The sequence below is a fragment of the Lytechinus pictus genome, chromosome 2, assembly GCF_037042905.1.
Source record: "Lytechinus pictus isolate F3 Inbred chromosome 2, Lp3.0, whole genome shotgun sequence".
In the NCBI taxonomy this organism is placed as follows: domain Eukaryota; kingdom Metazoa; phylum Echinodermata; class Echinoidea; order Temnopleuroida; family Toxopneustidae; genus Lytechinus; species Lytechinus pictus.
Genome location: NC_087246.1, coordinates 28,738,920 through 28,763,920, shown reverse-complemented (window position 1 = coordinate 28,763,920; position 25,001 = coordinate 28,738,920). Strand labels below are relative to the sequence as shown.

Sequence of the window (25,001 nt, the reverse complement as noted above, 5' to 3'; positions counted from 1 at the left end):
GCAGATGTAGGCTGAATCGAATTCCCGTTTTCAAAAGTGATGTATTCAAAATTAATTTTACCGATCAAAATAAGTGATTGCATAAATATAGTCTTCATGCAGCTTTCACTTATAGCCAATACAATAAGAGAAATACTTATCTTGATGAACAATGTTTTATACTAATTTCAGAGTCTATAATGGACTGCTATTACGACTGCTTTTGTTTATAGTAATTACTCTTGTACGCTTGATAACTAAACATTTTCACAGTTTTACCACCATTTCTAGACGTTCTAGCCCAATGAAAAATTAATGTTGTTACTCATGATTACGATTTTTCTCACATCAGTGAATGGATACAGTAGGTGTATATGCAGTGATATGTACATCTTAACGAAATTGCGCAAGCTATAAACATTACTGCCACATAATAAGACCAATAATTTTTTTTGTGAGAATCATAAAATATCTACAATAATACTGCATAAATGATCTTTACTTCATCGAAGCAGCTGTTATACAAAATCAAACCCACAAATTCCTATCTGTTCCCCGGTAACATTTCACTTATAGCTGAGTACAACACAATATCAATAATATCGATAAATTTCTTATTGATGGGAATTAACACCCGAGGTGGAATGGAAGCAAAACTTTTGCCTGAGTGAAAAGAAAGTAGACCAGATGATCTACTGCTAATTACCCCACACCTTTTAGGAAACCTGAGCCCCGTCTTACAAAGAGTTACGATTGATTGGATCAATTGTAACTCTGTGGAAATCCGTCAGTGTCATTATTTTTTTCTACAGGAAATTTACAGAGTGTCCTTTGTAAACAAAAAAAGCAAAGTGAATTTTCCAGAAAACAATGAATGCATGAACAAACATGCATACTAGATGTTGACGTTGCTGGCCGTCCATAGTTGTGATTGATCGGATCAATTGCAACTCTTTATAAGACGGGGCCCTGGTACGTACACTTTTCACAGCTATCTCCTGAAAAACCCGTAGGGCAGATACATTCCGGCAGCGAATTGACATAGGCACAGGTTCCTCCATTCTGACACGGGTCACGGAAACAACCCCTCAATGCTAAATGATTCATGATGATGAAGATGAAGAAGAAGATGAAGAGGAGGAGGAGGAGGAAGAAGAAAGAGATTAGAAGACAGGAAGAAGAAGACAAGAAGAAAAGAAGAAGAGGATGAGGAGGAAGAAGAAGATGGAGATAAGAAGACAAGAATAAAAGAAAGAAAGAAAGAAAGAACGAAAGAAAGAAAGAAGAAGAGCAATACGAATCAGAAAAATACGAAGAAGAATGAAGAGGAGAAAGGGAATAAAAAGAAAATAGAAGAGGAAGACAGGGAGAAAACGAAAAGGAAAAGGGAATAGAAGAAAAAGAAAGCAAAGGAGGGGAAGAAGTGATGATGATGACGATGGGGCTGATAATGATGATGTAAGTTTCCCGCCCGCTTTAACCAATTATTGATATAAACTTATGAAGAATGTAATAAGCCCAATTAATACGAAAATAGTAAACAAAACCAAATGGTCAAACATGTCTGGAGTCACACAAACCGTCGCGTCGTCATACGACGGTGCGATAATGAATCCTATTTTTTCGGGAATATTGAATAAATCAATAAAACATTTACATTATTATTTTCCAAAGCTATCTAAAATTGTTATTCATGCAATCACTTACATTCGTTCCTTCATTTAGATGAAAAAAATGATTTGAGGAGATATCGAAAAGGAGCAATTTGTTTCTATTTTTTTGTAAGAGCTGTCTTAATTCTTCTGCACACAACGCCAGGCATCTCCATTAATGCTGATCGCATCGACACGTGTATTCATACCTATTAAGTTGTTGTTTCACTGACTGTTTTTGCCCAATCTTTATTTAGTATACTTGAAAAAGGTGTTTTAGGAAAATAGACGGTCGTAATCTTTTGATACAAAAATTTGCATGTCTTTGGGAATTGTTGCTATATTTCGGAAACTTAAAATACCAATTTGGCTTTGGCAAGATGTAAAATACATGTTCTTTAATTTATTTTTTTTTCGAAATCTCGAAAATGACATTTTCACCTTTAATACAGACTGACATGGCGGTTTATTGACAACAGACGATGTATCATCCAGGCTGAAAATGAAGATTTATGGCATGAAGAGAATTCCTAAAATGGTGAGTGGTGAATTTAAAAAAATTATGAATCGTGTAAAAAGAAGGCGTCAAGAAACAAAAATTTATCTTTACGCCTCCTAAACCTTTTAGATGAATTTTATGTGACAGTGATTGCTTATGCATAGAGGAAATAAATACCACACCAAAACAGGATGATGAAATGATTGAAAATAATCATAACGAAATTAAAGGTATATATAATGAAAGAAAATGGAAAATTACTGAACATGTAGCATGAATATATCTAGATTTCTTTATATGGAAAATTGAGTGCATGAAAAATAAAGATTATTTCGAGAAAAAAAAACCGACGCTGAGGGAAAATGCATGAATATAATACATAATGAATTCAAACGTGAAAGAAAATGTTAATGATGATGATAAAACATATAAAGTGTTTTTCTAATATATATCAAAGTCGATGATGATCATGATGATATAAAAGTCACCAAAATGAATCAAGACAGTAAAAAATAATGTGGAATGGTTATGATAATATAGAATGAAATTGAATATGTATATTAATTCTTACTAAATTCACATTGAGATCCCTCGAAAAATTCCGGGCAATCACACTCATAAGTGCCCCCCGCCTGCTGCTGACATGTACCACCATTATAACACGAGGTCGCAGGTGCACGACAGTCAGTTATTGCTGAAATGATATAAAGGTTACATTACGAAAATAATAGCTTTCATGGGATGTGGTTAATGGAAAGTAGATTGAACTGAAATCAATTAGAATCTAGGTGAACTAAATTGAAATTGAATTGGATCAGATATTAATTTTATGGGGAATTTAAACAAATACACTTTCCAAAATAAGGTTCTAACTAATAAACAAAGATTACGTGATTGCTAAAAATGGAAGATCTCTTCGGTCTACAGAAATCAAAATAATGTTGTGACATCGTTTGGACTGACACTATCGTGTTTTCATAGCGCGAAATGTAGAGAATGCATCCGTCTGCCGTACTTCAAGAACCCTCTCGTCCAGACCGTTTTCTCAACTTCAACATGTTCCAAGCGTCCGTAAGTGTGACATCTTACGAATATACATGTTTACCAACAGTATCCGATTTCAATCATACTTTGTAAACGAAGTATACTTTCTTCACAACTGAATGCTTGCATTATGCTTGGAAGACATAGCCATGTGTAAGGTAAACACACAGGATGAAAAATTAAGCCTACTGTAGTGATTTCATTATAATGAAGAAGAAGGTATGCCTCGTTACTTGATTCATACGAAACATCAATAAATTTGAATCACTAAGTAAACAGGCCTATACGTAGCACGCTGAATTTCTGTTTAATTTTTTTTTGCTTTCAGGAAACAGGATTGCGACCGAGATCTGATTTGGCAAGAGCCTTTCAATCGAAATAATTAGCAAGCCAGCTATTTCTACGGTAAAGCTCCTCTATTTTGCGCACAAATTGCAGATTCTACGTTCAATTTAAAGTTTGCCAAAATACCCTACATTTATTTTTTTGTTTATTGTTTCATGCGTGTTCAAATTTATAATCACATACGCAATAACATGATGAAACATAACAGAACGATATATACATGTTTAGCGCATAAATAAGCTTTATACATGAAAAAATACAGCATTGTTAATATATAGAACACACAAATGTGTCGCAGCATAAGCTTTAAGCTTGACACGTTGCAAAACCTTTACTTCCGCACTTCGTACAAGTAAATAATATTACATTGTTACAATGCAAATTAAGACAAATATATAAAAAGGAGAACACGGAGAATTTACATAGAACGAGTAAAAGGAGGGGGTTGGAAGATTGCCACAATCAATATTAAATTATGTTTGAATCGTCAAGTAATAGGTTTCCGCTACACAATACCAAATCAAGGGGGTATATGTATGTTTCTAGTATTGAAATCAAATGCCACAAAAATTATTATGCCATGGAATTCGTGATTATGCTCACTTTCTATATTATTCAGTTTTGTTAAGTCAAGCTTATGAACTGATACCTACGTATTTCACATTGGTCGCCTTCAAAGTCAGAAGTACATAAGCATTCGTTTGAGCTTTGCTGTGCTGACTGGGCACAGGTTCCACCATTAAGACAGGGTAAAATATTGGTACAGTCTGCAACTAAATAGGAGAGAAAAGCGAATGTTAGTCTATCATGCCAGGTTAGTGAGATGCTTGCTTTAATAAAGCACTACCAGTCAAAATCAATTCTATTATGAGATAAATAGATTTTTAGAAAAGTTTTGTTTGGGGTTTTTCTCGGTTTGTATACACTTTGCATATTAATATTTGATCTAATTCTAACATGATCGTCTACATTAATCAGGGGCCAGACACATAAAGCATAGCTAATCATTATATTATTTTCATGTTTTGTTGTATTGTGTTTTGTTATCATTTTTTTAGCCGTAATTAAATAAATACAATACAACCATCGCATATAAAAAAAAAAAGAATTTTTGCATTTGACTACGATGTACAATTATTCTTGAAAATGAAGCGTACGATTTAAATAATCGCTAACGTTGGCGTCACGGGACCGTCGTCTTATTATCGTTTGTTCTAACCATTACATGTACCTTGGTCTAACTGTCATTTAGTGTAATGCCCAGATGGTCCGATTTATCATTTATTGCTTATTATTTTGCACTTTTTGAAATGAAAATGTCGGAGATAGACCAAAGGGATTATACACGAAATGGATTAAGCCTTACTTGAATTAGACAAAAAAATGGGATAGTTGGCAATTTGACCAAACAGTTGGTAGACGAAGGTAGTGTGAACAAACGTGTCGTAGACAAATGGGATTAGACCATGTATATACACTGAGGTAGGATTGGATTACATATAGTTGGATTACATATAATGTATAATGACTAAGCGAGTGTAGAACAAGTTAAATTTTACCTTATGCTCTTACAAATTCATTTAGTTGTTAATGAAGCTCTCCGTAAAAAATGAATTCTGAGCAATGTAAGTACATGCATTCACAAATTTAGACACATATCTTTGAAAAACTAGTTGCACTGCAACATCAATTCCCTGCCGATTAAAAGCGGAAGTGGTGCCTTGTTTGACTTTTACCCGCTTCTTTGCTCGACTAGATCATCCACTTAAATGATTACTGACATTAGTATATCATGCATACAATTTAAATAAAAAAATTTGTGGGCAATATCGAAGTCTGCCAGAGGCTTACATGACGAAACACATGCAAACTGCCTGTTTTGGGTCCATTTAAGTTCCGTTAATATAGCATTCAATTTTATTTCAGTATTGATAACAGCCCTTGTTATCACCTTCTTTTACATAAAATATTAGTTTCTACTGCTTAATCACTACTACTACTACTACTACTGCTACTACTACTACTACTACTACTACTACTACTACTACCACTACTACTACTACTACTTCTACTACTACTACAACCACTTTTACTACTTCTTCTACTGCTACTATTACTACTACTGCCCCAACTACTACTTATATGTGACTCCGCATATACTAAAACCACTACTTTTGCAAGCACTTGTATTAAAAATATTACAAATTTATCAATACATGTTTTTATTGGCACTATAGGCCAGCATACATTCGTTTATTATTGTTTTAAGCAGTTAAAAAAACAAGGTGCACAACATAAACCATTTTAGCAGTGGGCCGTTTCATAAAGCTGTTCGTAAGTTAAGAACGATTTTAAGAACGACTGGAGAACCTTTTCTACGCGCTAAACCATTTCCAATGAACATTTTGCTTTATACCATTTTCCACAAGAAAGGATCACCAGTCGTTCTTAAAGTCGCTCTTAACTTACCAACAGCTTTATGAAACACCCACCAGGTTTGAATTGCAGAAAGAAACACGACAGCGTGAATATAAGTCAGTGACGTAACTCAAGTTCGAGCAGGGAATCAAGAAAGCATTTTACTTCGCTGAGATTTCCAATTCTGGGGCACCCCCAAATCAATTGCCGATTGTTATTTTAATGGATATGTTGTGACAAGAAAGAGATGAATAGTGTGGGTATGTGTGCGTCATACTGTGAGAGTATGAGGGTGTGTTTGTATGTGTGGGGGCTCAGGGTCTGTGTTGTTTTAACACCAAAGGACACTCATCGCGAGAAATTACAAGTGCAACCTTTCTTAAAAGCTTGCATATAACACAATATATAATTTACATGACAGATTTTCCCCAAACCTCGGCTAGTTATATACGTACGTATTTCACAATAGTCGCCAATATAACTAGCAGTACACACGCATTGGTAGACATCGCCTTGGTTAAGACACGCACCACCATTTTGGCAGGAGGTAGCAGTCCTACAATCTTGTTTTACTAGAACAGAGGGTGTTAATTTGTTAGTAATAAGTGTTAGTAACATATTTTTATGACATAAACATTTTCAATCACAAAGCCTTGAACTATCTCATTTACATGGCAACATGACAAATATAAAAAGGGTCCGCTGTTTGAGTGGGGTAATATTGTTTGAGGGTAAATTTCTGACTCCCTCCGTTCCTCATGAGGTTTGTGAATAGGCCCACTATCAGATTTGTATACCTATATATCAAACTTTAATACAATCACCGATAATGAAAAAGAAATACATGGTGCAGTTTTTGTCATACATGTGGATAAAAGTTTAAAGGGATTTGAGGTCTAAATTTTACAATATCCTGATTGCAATTCAATCCGAATGTTTCATACTAAGAAAAACCTCTGTCAAAAGGGGAAAATCCTGAAGTTATTCATCATCTTTATTGGTTGTTAGGAATAAGCATCTCGGGGGTGTTCATAAAGCTGTTCTAAAGTTACACGTGTTTTACCCACGACTGGTGTCATGCTCTTGTGCTTAATGAGATTATCCTCTATTTTCCTGGAAGTCCTAAATGTGGGACTGAGTTTCATATGACCCTAAACAAATTTTGGCACCTAATAAACGTTACATATAAATAATATACATCAACTGTACTCATCAAAGATCGATTAAGAAAAAACATCCGTAGATGGTAATAAAAATGATCTTATTTATTTTGTCTCTCGCCTTGTCACTGGTCGTGCGTGAAGTTGTGCAAAACTTTAAAAGGCTTTATGAAACGCCCGCAGGGCAATATAAGTAATCGTAGAAATAACGATTTTGAAATATTCAAAATTGAATCATAAAAAGTGAAATTATGCAGAGAGGAAAGGGGGAAGAAATAGAAAAGAAGGAATTCTGTCTGACAGTAGGATGGGAAGGCATTTAGCGAATCTGGCAAGAATAAGTTGATTTAACAACAACATGTTTACTGAATACATGTATAAATAGCAATTCCAAGGGCATCATATTTTAGATTGTAATACTTGGGTACTGTGATTTAGTACTTATTTCTACCGGTCATATGTAGTACTTTTCCATATTTTCTCCAAGAACTTACTGTCTTCACAAGTTGGTCCTTCAAACGGGTCCGGGCACGAACATTTGAAAGTAGAACCAGTATTGTTACAACTACCACCGTTTTTACATGGGTCTAGATCACATGGTTGCTGGACTATAACAACAAATGAAATTAAACGTGGTTGGAATCCATCCATGTGCATCGAAAAAGTGAAATCCATAACATAAAGAATTGTCATGATATTGAATGCTCTGTCCGATTTTTTGTCTTCTGAAAATTTTAATACTTAAAAAATATGTTTGTATAATAAGACATATTCCAAAATTCTCTCATGAAAAATTGATTCTTTATAATTAATGACAAAAATTCATGGAAGATAACAAAATATTTAATTGATTCTTTATAATTAATGACAAAAATTCATGGAAGATAACAAAATATTCAAATATATAAACAGCTCATTTTCTTCATAAATTAATTATCCAAATGCAACATCTGTATTGAGGTCAATAAGCCCAAGGGCAAATCAAAATTCGATGGCGTTACCAAATACTAATGAGTGTTTACCAACGAATCCTTATGTATCATCATGCCCAAGTCGAAAATCCGAAAGACCAAATTTTCATAGCCTAACACTAAAATATAGTTCCATTTAGACTGCTACATAATATTGTTTGACATTGTATTTTAATATGACAAGGGGAATTAAGCCCTCAACCCCCTACAATGAGAAACATATATTCTAATAAGACAACACCAATAAATATAAAAATGCTAGCGTTAAATTATCATTATTGCTTGGACCTGAATATCTTCAGGGTAAAGTGGTTTCTCACTTACGATTGGCTATAAGCCTTCTGGAGATAGCTAAACATATGCGACGATTGTTTTGGCAAAATATGCAGTTTGGTATTCAGCTAATAAACTTAAAGTACTTGAGATTAAACAAATTAATTTAATAAGACTTATGAAGTATTGGTAATATATTTCTAGAGATGCATAGAATACTTATTATTTGATATTTCTGCCATGTTAGTTGTAAACACATTACGCCTTACAAACGTAATTAAGACAAACAATATACACACTTTACATAACAAATTCGTTGGAAATAAATTCAGAAACATGAATTTTGCTATATATTAAGCAGAAAGTTAGGAATTTCCCTACGCGTTATTGTACTTTGTTGACTTAGCAGAATGGGAAGCAAATTTGTCTCATAACGCCTGGTACACGTTGTGACAGCGGTAAGCAAAAGCATAAAAGATAATTGATATATCAACAGCAAAGTTCAACGCAGAAACATGCTTTATAATTATTCACAGCAAGTTTGATAATTTAGAGCATAGATTATGATTCTAGGTTTTACCAATTTGTGTTTCACATCTGTCACCGGTGTAAGTTGAGAGACAGTTGCATGTGAATCCTGTAGAAAGCACTCCACACGTTCCTCCATTGATGCATGGATTAGAGTCACATGGACCTAGGCCAAGGAATGTAAATCATTCTCATTAATAAATGTTAAAACCTTTTGCTGCATAATATAAAAAGGGGTAATCCCCCTAAAATGACTAAGAACAAGAATATATAGAGTTGTTCGTATTAGTTTTCGGTAAACAATAATTTTTTTATATAAAAGAAGACAGCTTACTGGGTGTACCATGTTGATCTAGGATACGCTAGAATTTGACCCCTTGTTCTGACGTGTCTGAAGCTATTCCGTAAAGCTAATTATTATATTCATTTTGTATGCATAGTTTTTTTATTTGTTATCATTTACCGATTATTAATGTCATCATGATTATATGCGTTTTGTTAATTTTCTATTACAGCAATATTAAATAGGGATTATTACTATTATTCTTAATGCAAGATACTTGCTTTGGTTGCACGTTGTTCCAGTGTAAGGTGGCACACACTGACATGTAAAGGAAGAGAAATCTGCCGACGGATTGCACTGCCCTCCCGACTGACATGGATTTGGGTTACAGGGGTTCGCTGGATACACAATAAAACAGGAAAGTTCAAGAATGAAGAACAACGCCAAAGTCACATAGGATAGCAGATTCAACCCCAAACGTCTTTCATATAATATATATATATATATAAATATACAGGGGCGGATCCAGCCTTCACCAATAGGGGGGGGGGCGGAATTTTTTTTCAGCCATATTTTCCCCGATCGGCCGCTCGAAGATGATTTTTTGCTTGTTTCTTTGAAGGGGGTAGTCCTATAAGTCACTTCTTAGCTTTATTCTTTAAATCAACATAAATATATATCAAAATCCTTACTTTATAATGCGAGCGCGAAGCGCGAGCAATTTTCTTCTGAAATTGTATGTATTTTTTCCTAAAATTTGAACATTCTGAAAAAAAAATGTGCCTGCAATAATTACTACGAACGCGAAGCGCGTGCAGAAATTTTTGATACACGTTTTGGAACTGATCGGAAAGGTAGGCATACCTGTTAAAGACTGCTTGCAGTTAGCCATGAAGACGTTACATATTTCAACAATCAAATAATGCGAGCGCGAAGCGCGAGCTGAAAAATTTAAACATTTCTACATAAAGAATGAAAAACTTTAATCAATTTTTATAATCATGAACAGGATAGCTATATAACTAAACAATTGATGCGAGCGCGAAGCGCGAGCGGAAAAATTCTAGTTATAGACCTAGAACGGGACACTCTATTCATGTTTTGTAAATCATGGAAATGATGAGTAAGAGGGGATCTTCCTACATTAATAATGCGAGCGCAAAGCGCGAGCAGAAAATGTTTGTATACGTTTTGAACTGATCGAAAAGTGCCTTTTAAGGACTGCTTGCACTTAGCCATGAAGACGTTACATATTTCAAAAATCAAATAATGCGAGCGCGAAGCGCGAGCTGAAATATTTTAAAATTTCTACATAAAGAATGAAAAAACTTTAATCAATTTTTATAATCATGAACAGGATAGCTATATAACTAAACAATTGATGCGAGCGCGAAGCGCGAGCAGGAAATGTTTATATACGTTTTGAACTGATCGAAAAGTGCCTTTTAAGGACTGCTTGCACTTAGCCATGAAGACGTTACATATTTCAACAATCAAATAATGCGAGCGCGAAGCGCGAGCTGAAATATTTTAACATTTCTACATAAAGAATGAAAAAACTTTAATCAATTTTTATAATCATGAACAGGATAGCTATATAACTAAACAATTGATGCGAGCGCGAAGCGCGAGCAGGAAATGTTTATATACGTTTTGAACTGATCGAAAAGTGCCTTTTAAGGACTGCTTGCACTTAGCCATGAAGACGTTACATATTTCAACAATCAAATAATGCGAGCGCGAAGCGCGAGCTGAAATATTTTAACATTTCTACATAAAGAATGAAAAACTTTAATTAATTTTTATAATCATGAACAGGATAGCTATATAACTAAACAATTGATGCGAGCGCGAAGCGCGAGCGGAAAAATTCTAGTTTTAGACCTAGAACGGGACACTCTATTCATGTTTTGTAAATCATGGAAATGATGAGTAAGAGGGGATCTTCCTACATTAATAATGCGAGCGCAAAGCGCGAGCAGAAAATGTTTGTATACGTTTTGAGCTGATCGAAAAGTGCCTTTTAAGGACTGCTTGCACTTAGCCATGAAGACGTGACATATTTCAACAATCAAATAATGCGAACGCGAAGCGCGAGCGGAAAAATTCGAGATTTAGACCTGGAACGGGACACTCTATTCATGTTTTGTAAATCATGAAAGGGATGAGAAAGGGGGGATCTTCATACATTAATAATTCAAGCACAAAGGGCGAGCAGAAAATGTTTGATATTCTGGTTCTGAAACTGGATAACTGAATGAACATGCGCGCGCGTGTTTCATATTTAGACCTAGAATCTAGGCATTCTAAATACATCTTTTATCATGAAAATAAAGCGAGTGCGAAGCGCGAGCTTAAAATATTTGATATTCCGATCTGAAAAAAGGGGTCAATTTCAGCTTTATATTTCAAACACTTTGTAGGAAAATTGTAAGGTGAATATAAATCTCACTTGATAAAGAGCTGATATTTTTCATTATTACTTTGAGTTTGAGACATAGGACCGTGACATCCTTAGGACATGTTATCATATGAATATGATGACTATATATCTTCCCATTCATCTTGCTAAGCGCGAGATTAAACAAAAGGAACAATTTAATTATTAAATTGATATCTTATTCATTAATGCATAATGAGGGCGCGGAATCTGATGATATTATGGCCTGAACACTGTACATTTAAATCACTTGTTTACTATGAATAGGATGCATCAGTAATCAGTTGATATATTTTTAACCATTAATGCGAGCGCAAATCGCGATCCGAAATTTTTGATAAACTGTCATGAAAAGGGGATTTTAAGTAGTTTGTTATATAATCAATATTGAGACATACATAATCCGCCAATCAAAATGCAAGCATGGCAGCGCTAGCTGATACGTTTTGACAATCAGACCTGAAAAGGGATATTTTGAAAACTTGATGGAATACAATGTTAATATTCAGACCATAAAACTTATATTTTTACAGAACACTTTTGAAAAATCAATTTGTATATCACACAAATTAATGAAATTTCGATTTCCGAGGAGAAATATGTTTTGTATATTGACTTCCAAACTTGATATTCAAGCTCCATGTTGAACAAGATATGTGAATCACTTAACAGGCAATGCGAGCGCGAAGCGCGAGCGAAAATTTTATATAGTGACATGACATATTTTTTTCCAAGTCTTCCTCTCATCTTATTTTATTCACTCGTCTTACTCCTCTTTTTTTCTCTCTTTTCTTTTCCTTCCTTTTTTCTTTCTTTCCTTTTTTTTGCTCCGCCAATAGGGGGGGGGGGCGGGCTCCTCGGGCCCCCACCTGGATCCGCCTATGTATATATACATATATATATATCACACATTTGTAAAACTTCTTGATGCTTTATGTTATGAAATACGTTTTACTAACGAGGACTAAAAGATACCACATAGTTATATACAAGGAAATTAAATGAATACAAGCCGTTTAATCGATTTGAGTAATTTACCTATTGAGAAAAAAGCAACATAATTAATGGAGGAACAGGGGCAAATCAGTTCCTTAATATATCAGTTTCATTTGTATAAAAAAATAAATTAGGACTGAGTTAGCCATACACAGGCAGTAAAATGTTGCTAAGTAACATGATGATAGTATGGATTTATATTTTTCTGTTCAAAAGAGATGAAATGACCATCGTCTTGTATAAATTGTTGAATCCATAAAACGAATCGACCAGGAATTAGAAAGGAAAAAAATTGCTGAATATATGAAGAAGGGTTTAGAATACGAAAACAACGACGCCAAATGAAAGGAAATTTGAAAAAAAAAACTTTAAAAAAAGACAAAAGAAATTTCCTCCCAGATAAGATTTAGGCTAAGAGACACAATAAGACATGCCCGCAATTTTTTAAAGACCCATAGCTGGTAGAATGTGTTCAACTTGGAAAAATAAGCTATAATAGCTCAAATGTAACCCCCAATTTGGCAAGTAGCCAGCATAAGATATACATTTTTTGTTTCAATCGCTCTGCATGACATGTGGTAGTGACTAACGGAATACCAATTTTCATATTTTCGAGCGTAGATTATGAGTCTCGGTTTTACCAATTTGTGTTTGACATCTGTCACCGGTGTAGGTTGACGGACAGTTGCATGTGAATCCTGTAGAAAGCACTCCACACGTTCCTCCATTGATGCATGGATTAGAGTCACATGGACCTAGGCCAAGGAATGTAAAACATCCTCATCAATACATGCTTAAACCATTTGCTACATAATCGGAAAAGGGATCACCCCTCTAAATTGACTAAGGCAAGAATATATAAAGAGTTGTGCGTATCAGCTTTCGAAAAAACAATTATCCTTTTTTATACAAAAGAAGACAACTTACTAGGTAAACCATGTTGAGCATGGATACGCTCGAATTTGACCTCTTGTTCTGACATGTCTGAAGCTATTCCGTAAAGCTAATTATTATATTCATTTTGTATGCAGAGTTTTTTTTTATTTGTTATCATTTACCGATTATTAATGTCATCATGATGATATGCGTTTTGGTAATTTTCTATTACAGCAATATTAAATAGGGATTATTACTGTTATTCTTAATGCAAGATACTTGCTTTGGTTGCACGTTGTTCCTGTGTAGGGTGGCACACACTGACATGTAAAGGAAGAGAAATCTGCCGACGGATTGCACTGCCCTCCCGACTGACATGGATTTGGGTTACAGGGGTTCGCTGGATACACAATAAAACAGGAAAGTTCAAGAATGAAGGTCAACGCCAAAGTCACATAGAATAGCAGATTTCGACCCCAAACGTCTTTCATATATAATATATATATACATAAAAAATGTGCTTTATATCATAAAAGACGTGTTACTAATATAGACTAAAAGATCCTTATATATAAAGCAATTTATTGAATACACACCGTTTAATCGATTTTATCAATTTACCTAATGAGAAACCAATACAACACAAGTAAAGGACAAACGGAGAAACGGAGGCAAATCAGTTACTGAATATATCAGTTTTGATTTGTATAACAAAAATCCTTGGCCCGAATTCACAAAGGTGGTTTTGAAAACCCACGGTTGAGTCCATGGTTTATGAAGATTTCCTGTATAAATTACGCTTAATTTAGCGCGTATCTGGCGCGTGTATAAAAAATGTCCAATTCTGATGCGCGCTTTTGTCACAGTGCGCCAAATTGACGCCTGTTACCATTACGTGGTTAGATACGCTATTTTATTCAAGAGTCCACCGTTTGAAGAGTGGACTCTTGAATAAAACAGAGGACTCATGAATGAAATAGCGTATCTAACCATGGTAACAGGCATCAATTTGGGGTTACACTTCGTAATTCCGAAGATCGTAATTCCGAAACACGTAAATTGCTTATACCTCGATGTTCGTTAATCCGAAAACGAAAAAGGGCTCGTTAATCCGAAAACGAAACAAAGTTTGTTAATCCGAAAACGAAATAAGGTTCGTTAATCCGAAAACGAAATAAGGTTCGTTGGTCCGAAGGTTCGATAATCCGAAAACGAAATAAGGTTCGTTGTTCCGAAGGTTCGTTAATCCGAAAACGAAATAAGGTTCGTTGTCCGAAAGTTCGATAATCAGAAAACGAAATAAAGTTCGTTAATCCGAAAACGAAATAAGGTTCGTTGTTCCGAAGGTTCGTTAATCCGAAGACGAAATAAGGTTCGTTGCTCCGAAGGTTCGTTAATCCGAAAACGAAAAGGTTCTTTATTCCGAAGATTCGTTAATCCGAAAAATTAAAACCGGGAAAGCAGAGGAAGGGCAAGTGTGATGGTGGGGGGGGGGGGGGGGGAGAAACACCGTTGCTGTTCAATTGTAATGATGGGAAGGCAATGGCGGCCGAACGAATTTTCGTTTGGGGGGCAAAGCCAAAAATGACACTCGTACGTCAAAATGGGCACTTTGGTGATATTTTCACCATGAGATTATCATCTGCGTGAAGTCATTGTGTGTTTTAGAGTAATAAGTAGAGAAAAACCTTTTTGAAGTGACTTCTGATTATGGAAAGATGTATATTTAGGCTTTATTTTTCGCGAGAGAGTATAATGAGCGAGCGGTTTGGAAAAAAATTCAAAGCTGAAGTTGTAAAACTCGTTTTTGCGGTCAATTACTTTTAAAATGGCATTATTGCGAGGTGTTGCGAGCGTGAATCACAGCTCAAACTTTAGGGCATTTCAATAAGAAATGAAAATAAAAAATCCCGAGCAGGTTTCTGCTATCATTAAAAAGATGTGTATCTAACCATGGACCCTAGGGTCCAAGATATAACTAAAGAAGTAACACGAGCGCAAAGCGCGAGCTTAAATATACTGACAAGAAAGGAACCTGTTAAGGACTGCATTTAGTGACCTCTTTAGGATACATATTTCACCAATCGAATAATGCGAGTGCATTATTCCAGCCTGAAAATTAATCTAAAATGTATACTTTAGAAAGAGTGTTTATTTTGAAAAAAGGGAATTTCCCATTTTGGAAAAATAGCATTTCCCTGTTATTTATTTTGGGGGTGCAAGTGCCCCCTGCCCCCCCCCCCCCCGGCGGATCAAACTTTCGCCAATAGGGGGGAGGCGCGAAATTTTTTCACCCATAATTTCCCCGATCGGCAGCTCAAAGTTGATTTTTGTTTATTTCTTTGAAAGGGTAGTCCTAACAGTCAATAATTAGCTTTATTCTTATAAATAAGATAAATATGTAATATCATAAGCACTCTTTGAATAATGCGAGCGCGAAGCGTGAGCTATAATTTCCTATTTTGAATTATGATGGGCAATATGTTTGTGATCTTCAAAACAAGATCTTATGTAACTAGAGAACATGCGAGCAAGAAGCACGAGCAGAAATTTTAAATACAAGCTCTGACCTGATCTAAAAGGGACATGTTAAGGAATTTTTGCAGTTAGCCTGGAAGACGATACATGTTTCAACCAGGGGCGGTGGAACGTATTTTCCTGGGGAGGGGGGGCGGGGGGGGCAAAGCCAAAAAAGGTGCACTTATATGCCAAAACGGGCATTTTGGTGCAAACGGATATTTTCACCATGAGATTATCATCTGTGTAAAGAAGTTGTGTGTTTTATAGTAATTAAGTAGAGCAAAGTTATTTCAATTGATTCCTGATTGATAAGATATATATTTCGGTTTTATTTTCGCGAGCAAGCGGTTTGGAAAAAAAATCAAATCTGAAGTTGTAAAACTCGCTTTTTTGGACAATTATGGACCTAATTACTGTTAAAAGGGAATCCTTGTGAGATGTTGCGAGCGAATCACGAGCTCACCTTTTGGAAATTTAATGTAGGCCTAATAATACATATTAATAATAATAATAATAATAATATTGGTATTAAAGGTATTAATTGGGAAATGGTAGAATGTGTTCAACTTGGAAAATAGGTAAAGTGTAATCTCCCATTTGGCAAGAATCCAGTATAATATTTCGAACAAATAACACCTGGACGACAAAAAATCACTTGCTCCGCATGATAGGTGGCAGTGACTAAACGGTAAATTATGCAAAATATATATAGTTATCTTTAGGAATAAACTAAAGAGGGAAAAAAGAATAGATAGAATCGGATTTTTTTTCTCTAGCAGAAGACAAAGTCTGTCCATATACGTATAAATACGCAAAAGGTGACCTCATCAATGTAGCCTGGACATCACTCTTATTTACACGTAGACTAAGTTTTAAGCAGGTGCTACTTAGTTTTTGAAGTCTCTTCTCAGTATAAAACATTATATTGGTGGGGAGGTAAACTAATGATTTGAATCGTGTTCAATAACATCAAGAAAGAACTTACAGTATGTCCTGGTCAGAGGTTTAAAACTCTTTTTTCCCTCCTATTCATGTATAGCATGAAGATCCCTAAATTTTTTATTAAAATTTTTTGGCGTATGATTTTGACTTTTTGAACGAAAATATGCCAACATCAGTTTGAATAAAAAACCTACATTTGTTTCTAAAGCCCCCATCACACTTATTCGGAATCAGCAGGAATCAAGCAGAAGCGGGAAAGAAAAAAAATATTCAAAAAATCTAGAAATTTTTGGGAGGAACTTATGAATTCACCAAACTGGAGTTGAAATTCAGTAAATTGACCACGTGTATCATCATACACTAGTCAAAATGAACCGCAATGGAGTCAGATTGATAATTCGTGCTACGTTCTTGGACATTCTAGGGACATTCTAAATATCCTGACTGCATTCTGAGTGCATTCGAAATATTTTTGTCATTTCTTTTGGCCGTCCCGAAGGTTTTGGTCATGTTCAAAACATTCGAGGGATATTTTCGAACGGTGTTCGAAGTAGATTTAAATGACCAACTGGTGGTCAAACAATAGTCCTTTCATTCAGGCCAATTCTGCTTGATTCGGAATAAGTGTGATGGGGGCTTTAAGGAGTGTTATTCTGCGTCGCTCGGTTCGATCCACTCACAGGTAGAAATAGAATAGTTTTGGATGGCAAGAAAATACTGAGATCTCATACAATGTAAGTTCATGGTGTTTTTGCCGATGATGTTTGATACACTTATCAGGGCGGTGGAGTTTGAAGGAGTAGGGAGGCGAGGTGATATTAAAGTTATATCACCAGAACACTCACGAATCATCAGTGGCGAAGATATTTACTTCACATGCTCATTGAGCAGGCAAACCATGTTTTTGAATTATAGGAAAAAAATCACCGTGACATCGTATCATAAACACAAATGAAATAGTGAGAGTGTGTGTATGACATTGTCGATTCAATCATGTTCATACGGCTTGTGTTGTGCTTCTGCTTTCTTAATGAAAAACTTTAAAATTCAATGTAATGTTTCTTTAATAATAATGATAATAATAATAATAAGCATTCATATAGCGCCATCTATCTAGAAATCTTTCATTTTCCATTTTTATTTAGTTAACTTCTTGGTGTGGTCTTGGCCCGTGAGAAGTTATGCCGCAAAAAAAATAGTCCTTACTATGATTATGTTACTGATTGTTATTGTATCTAAACTGAAAAATCATCAAGTTTTGTGGAATTCAATTAATAGGCTTTAAATCTGAACCTGTAGCTTTGAACCCTTTTATAGGGCGGGGAAGGGGGTAGGAGGACACGAGAAACCTGTGTTGCAGACAGGTGCGGTCAACACATATCTTTCCCCATTTTGTTCTCCCTTTCTCTATGTCTTTATTCCGGACTTTGATAATAATAATAATATAGGTATATTTACCCAGGGAATTTACTTCAGTTTTGAAAACTGTTCTCCCAACTATTACCCCGGCTTTAGCTGGGCTGCCTAGGCGTTCAAGCATTCAAGACATTTCTTCCTACCGGGTACCCATTCACCTCACCTGGGTTGAGTGCAGCACAATGTGGATAAATTTCTTGCTGAAGAAAATTACGTCATGGCTTGGATTCGAACCAACGGCCCTCTGTTTCAAAGTCAGAAGACTAATCTACTGGGCCACAACACTCCACATTTCGCATTTACTACGAGGAAACTCTCTGCAACGCACCAATTCATTTGAAAATGCAAGTCAAATTACAATGGAGAGCTGAGAGACATTCGTCGAAAGTGGAATCTCTTGACTCTGGACAACGGCATAGTCGCATTGTTCGTCCGGTGCAAATCTTCGGATGATCTGCAGTCCCAGTCCACCAACTTTCGACAAAAGCCTCTCAGCATTCCTTTGTGATTTTAATTGCAGTTTCAAAGGAATTGAAGCGTTATAGAGAGTTTCCACGGAGTAAATGCGGAAACTACCTAAATTTATTTTTCTCTCTCTCTTGACCTCACAATCCTAATACCTTGCTATAGAAATTTAGCTGCTGCCGGACCCCTCCCCAAGTAGCATGATCATTATTATCAATTGTTATCATATTTATATAAATAGAATGGAATGTGTGGAATGAGAATACCATTCTGGCAGTTTGTTCCAGCGTGTGTAGCAGGACAGGTGCATTCGAAACCATTCGAAAGAGATACACAGGTTCCACCGTTTAAACAAGCATTGGCCTGCAGACAAAAATCTATGGAACGCAATATAACAAAGAGAAGACACCATTAACAAGACGGAGTTTAGATAGGAGCGTTTTGACATCGAAAAGCACGATCAGGCCTGTCAGTCTCAAACAATCGTCATATATTTATAGAAAAATCACTGTTAGGCCTCTATTTATTGAGAGAGAGATATAATTCTGCACCTGTTTTATAATTATTCTAGCAATAAAACGACAACATTTGGCATATGTAGTAGGTATGAATGTAAAAAAGAATATTATTTAAATTATTGTTATTACTGTTACTATTACTATAATACCAATAATTTTGATTGTTATAATAACTAAAATAATGATGAAGAATGTTGATGATGATTATGAATACCATCATTATTATGATTTATAGTTATCATAATCATCACTATTGTTATACTTTAATCATAATCGATAAAAATGATCACTGTTGTTATCATTATTATTAACATTATCATTTTCATAATAAAAACAACACTGTCATGATTACTGCTGCAATTAGTTTGTTATTACTGCCACAGTGGGGAGTTTTCGCTCGGTGACGTATGAAGCAATCTAGTACAAAATAAATATATTGTAAATGACCTTCAAATAAGAAAGAACAGCTGGGAGATCTTTCCCGAAAATTGGTGAACAAGAGCGGCAGTTTTGTCATAAGTTTCAGAGCTGACGAACAATTGCTAAATATGTCTTTCGTCCGGAATGAATGACAAAACTGCGGCTTTGATCCTCCAATTTTCGACAAAGATTTCTTTGTTGTTCGTTGTCATGACGAGTGACAATACACTTTTTCTGCTCTTGAATCCTCCATGCGTCGCCGTGCGAAAACTCCCTTTTTACTCCCGCAGACGCCACCACCACCACTAGCGTATTTCGGCACCCACTTCGCAGAGGCTTTGTGCAAAAACATTCAGAATATCTTGAAAATACCCGTCAAATCACAATGGACAGATTAGAGGTCATTGTCGAAAGTTGGCCGACCGGGACAACACATCGTCTTAAGATTTAGAGCGGGCAACAAATTGTAGATATATCGCTTGTCCGGCGTCCAGGACGACACTGGTATTTTGATTCACCTATTTTCGACAAAGGATGCTTTGTTATGAAGGGCTTTGGACAAAAGTTATCTGAGTTATAGAACGCGTCTGCGAATTGATTGTAAAATGCCCTTTTATCACGTAGCTCACCATCACTCCTCCTCCTCCTACTACTACTACTTCTAAAGAGATGAAGTTCTAATACAACCACTTCTACCAGGGGCGGCGCTAGAGTATTTTGTTGGTGGGGGCCAGAACGACAGAATGTGACGAATTTTTCTCACCTGAATAAAAGGGGTATGATACGGTTACTGGACGCATGCCTCTCTTATTAAAACTGTTTTCCTCCTGAAATCTTATTTCTTTTCCCCTTCAGTTCTCTCTTCTTTTCTTCTCCTTTTCATTGCTATCACCTTTATCATTAAGCCTCAGTCTATTATTGCAAACCCCCGTTCTGCAGCGTCAGAAAATGAAAGTTCCAATCTTTATCTAAACCCGACTCAATTTCGCGTACGCACTAACTCATAAAGAATACCACCAACACTTGAACATGAAATGTAATTTAGGATAATTTTATATGCGTGCAATGCCAAAATGAAGATATCAAAACCAAAATTTTACGAGAAGTCGACAATATCAGACAAAGTCTCCTATACCATGTATACACTAAGCCACAAATGAATGAATCATCCAAACCTTTCCACGGAACACTATCACAAAAGCACTGGAAATGAAGAAAACCACTGTGAACACAAGGAGAGGCAATGGATACCCAACAGTAATATTCCACGACACAGTCACACAAGAGGAACAGACTCCAGACCGACCCATCTATTACGTCATTACCAATGACTAACAATTGGTGTGCTTGTATGGAATCTGTTTCGTTGAGGTGGATGTACCAATTAATAAATAGGCAATAAATGATAATTATATGAGAAATATGAATGAAATTAGCTCTTATTAATGTGAGAAAATATAAGTGTTGCATGATGTTATTGCAGCTAGAAAGGAAAGAGGTATTATACCAAATACAGTGGCGTCTGAATGAGAGAAGAAGATGCAGACAGAGAGAGATAGTAACAGGCCATAGAAGATATAAATATCTATATAGAGAAAGAGAAAGAGAAAGAGAAAGAGAGAGTGGGGAGGGGGTGAGATCAGATAGCCAGAGTCTCGAGCCCCGATAATCCATGCACGTGACCGGTGAAGATCACACACGAAATAACCAAACAGACCTTTACTGCAAGGAATGGCATGATGAACGCAACGAAATGGGAAAACCTCGAAAAATGATGCCCTTCCTTAGACAGGTTAAGTGAAAAAAAAAGAATATCCCGAAATGATAAATTGGAGAATAATGTTCAACATGCGAACATACCGACTGCGATGTCACAAAGTTGACCGGTATGGGAAATCGGACAAGCACAAATGAACCCAGTCCCAGATGGTTGACAAGTCCCACCGTTCAGGCACGGCGAAGAACTGCAAGCTGTTGAAAGACATGTAACCGACTCAGTTTTGATATTTAATTTTAGTTCTAATTACTAATCCCTACCTAGCACTCGGGCAATAGGCCTATAGAACTAGACGCTTGGCGTATTATCTCTTTACCCAACGTCAGTATTATTTGCAGTGTATATCAAATTGAATTTTAATACAGGAGAGGAAACGGTGAAAAATGTGAACATTTCATATTTTATCAAAGTTGAGGGTAAAGTCCACATACCGAAACGTTGATTTGGAATGAATAAAGAAAATTAATTAAACATAATGCGAAAAAAAATTCAAAATTGGATGCAAAATAAAAAAAAGTAAAGACATTAAAAAATTACGCTTAATTTCACCAAAAATTGTATTTATAACACGCCCGATATGCAAATGAGAGAGAGAGAAAGCTATATATTACGCAATCACTTTTTATTTCATATTTTAGAACATAATTCATTTTTTTGCAGATCTGAAAATAAGAAAGCCCTTCATTGAATAACAATGGTTTAAAACAATGTAAATTCCTCATGTTCAATGAACAATTACACTTTATTTCAAATTATAACGAGGAAAAATACATTTTATATTTGATAATGAAATACAAACTTAAAAGTGAGTGGGCCATGTTACCGGATCCTTTTATACATTCCACTTGAATATGTGTGTTAAATGTCATTACTTTCTTATCTTACATCCAACTTTAGTAAAATATTGTGATCTGCTTGTTTGATTTTTCGCTCTTTACTTAAGACAGATAAGCGGGAATTGGAATGCAATGCCGGATAACTTACTTGCACCTCACTGGTTACATTTAGATTCCGAAACCATCCTAATTAAGATCGATAAAAAATTGTATATTTTCAATAATTTCTTATATCAAATCCCGAATTTTATTTTCTTTCCTAAATGATCTTTCATCTGGAACCTCACGTTCATGCCACCCTGCAAGAACCCTAGGAACGATTCGTTTAACAGGGGGTGCTGATGTACATTTGACAAGAAAAAAGTAAAAGAGGTTTCATTAAAAAATGTAGGTCATTTGGGCACCGAGAAATTTGACAAGCAAACAAAAATTGTCACTATTAAATGAAGGCCATTATATTTTAAAATTTGGCACACCTACCACAATAGTCCCTGGGGTGCTGCCTATGGAAAATAATATACGCAGCAGTGGCAGCACCCCCGCTTCCCAGGGCCATGCACACGCAACTGAAAATTTAACCCTTTGCACGATGATTTTGCAACTGTGCACATTCAGACAATTAAATTCAACAATCGTAATAATTAGTTTTCTCCCCTAACTTAATTTTAGAGGAGCTAATAAATTATAAAAGTTCTTATCAGTGTCAATTGTTAAAAAATAAAATCTTGATTCAAAGAAAATTACATGGAAACAATTGTCTTTATTATTCCCTAAAAATTAATTCAGCGTGCAAAGAGTTAAGAGCGACTCTATAGCCATACTCTAGTCTTTTTGAAACAACCCCAGGTCACCACACACGCTGAATTTGTTTGCTTTTTAAACTACGTACATCTTGATATAGTACGAGTGAGCGCAGCGAGGTAAGGAAGATACCTCTTGTGGAAGATATGTTCATAATTAAATATAAATCTAGACACTGCTGAATAAGACTTCATGACGAATTGCATATTGTCCTGCACCCTGCATTAATTTGTTCCTAACAGAAAGCGAGGCAAGCGACTGATCGAAAATTCAAATTTTCCTTATGATTTCTCACTATTAAAGGAGGTATCTTACAGTGCTTCAAACGAGCTATATGCGACTAGTTCGCGACTCAAAATTTTGACAGATGTGCAAATAATTTAACACGTGGCTTAGGGACATCCCTGATTAGTCTTTCCAAATGTGATAAATTTGCTAAAATATGAATCACTGTTGCCTGCCTGAAACCATCTTTGATATTCTTATCTTGAGGAATTTTTTGAACAATCTAAAATCGACTTACCGAAAGCTCTTTGATAATATATATATACAATCAAGTCATAGTAATTGTTTGCTACACGTAATGATTCTATTGACGATAGTTGTAAAACCTATTAAAATCATATTTTGGATTGCTCTTATCGTTATGTATTCCCCCCCTTTCGGTGGAGGGGGGGGGGATTCTCACCCCATGTATACAGAAAACTTCCTTACATGAGGATATCTCCATGCAAAATGTTCCTTGCATAACGCAATCATAACTATACACTAGTAGGGAGCTTTCGAAACACGACAAAAGACGTAGATGTTGTGGAGTCAGATAAAGATCCCCGACTCTGCTGCCATCTTTGTCTCCCGTTGTCTTTCTAATGGTTCTTTGATGATACTCACCTGGAGCTGGGCTGACTGTCACTGTAAAGACACACGTGGCATCGTTACCGGCGACGTCCTCTGCTCTGTACGTAACTGTAGTCGTTTCACCAACAGGAAACGAAGAACCCGGACTGTAATTTGAAGTGAAAGATGCTATAGGAGAATCGTCCATGACATTAGGCACATCCCAGGAAACACTTTGAGCTTGAGAGGCAGGGACTAAGATGTCCTGTGGACAGTTTGTAATCACTGGATCTGATGTGTCAACTGCAAATTAATCAGATATATACCGTTCGTAAGATAAAGGACAAAATCATATTTGGATACGATCAAGTTCTAAAGTGTATCAATAATTAATTTACATCTGTCATTTGATTTCTTTGGCACACCTAATTACTTAAACTTGAGAGATACGCTATATCAAAAATTTATTGACCGGCAATTGTTAAATCACTCCCATCATTCAATATAATTTTTTGATCCCTTCCATTAAGTACACCTTTTTTAATCTAGTCATTTTATTACAGGTGTGCAACAATAAAAACAATGAAAGTACTGAGAGAAATGATAAATGAAGTATATTACTCAATTGGTCTTTTGAAATGTCATCACTATTGAACAGTCAACGCGTTTATCGAGTGGAACAAATTTTTAAGCGCATGTGCGCTCTATCACATACCTAATGGATCATTAGATTGGTTTAAAATCAAACCTTTTCTATACAACATTCTGTGGTCATAAAATTGATTAAAATAACAGTTTACTTGACATCTGATAAGGCCATTAGAGTGATAAAAATATCTTCAAATCTAATATACAATCGATGCTCTTATGTTTCTTTTTGAATACGAAATCACGTTTTTCAATGTTTAAAAGTATCTTTCTTGATCGATAAAATAATGTACTTCACACTTTTACTGAAATGCATAATTTCAATGGTAATCCTGTGAATCATCTTAATACAATCTT

The 25,001-nt window shown here is 35.6% G+C and overlaps 1 protein-coding gene across 1 annotated transcript in view; it reads right to left on the bottom strand.

Moving 5' to 3' along the window:
- Nucleotides 1-25,001, bottom strand: part of LOC129281904 (fibrillin-1-like) — a 130,840-nt gene that overhangs the window by 30,990 nt on the left and 74,849 nt on the right. The window contains exons 55-66 of the mRNA XM_064095588.1: nt 24,051-24,299; nt 21,606-21,716; nt 19,074-19,184; nt 13,748-13,864; nt 13,230-13,343; nt 9,434-9,550; nt 8,922-9,035; nt 7,592-7,705; nt 6,393-6,509; nt 4,173-4,292; nt 2,702-2,824; nt 960-1,073 (exon numbers count right to left, since the gene is read on the bottom strand). Coding sequence (XP_063951658.1) covers nt 960-1,073; nt 2,702-2,824; nt 4,173-4,292; nt 6,393-6,509; nt 7,592-7,705; nt 8,922-9,035; nt 9,434-9,550; nt 13,230-13,343; nt 13,748-13,864; nt 19,074-19,184; nt 21,606-21,716; nt 24,051-24,299 — 1,521 coding nt within the window. The remainder of the gene's footprint in view (nt 1-959; nt 1,074-2,701; nt 2,825-4,172; nt 4,293-6,392; nt 6,510-7,591; nt 7,706-8,921; nt 9,036-9,433; nt 9,551-13,229; nt 13,344-13,747; nt 13,865-19,073; nt 19,185-21,605; nt 21,717-24,050; nt 24,300-25,001) is intronic.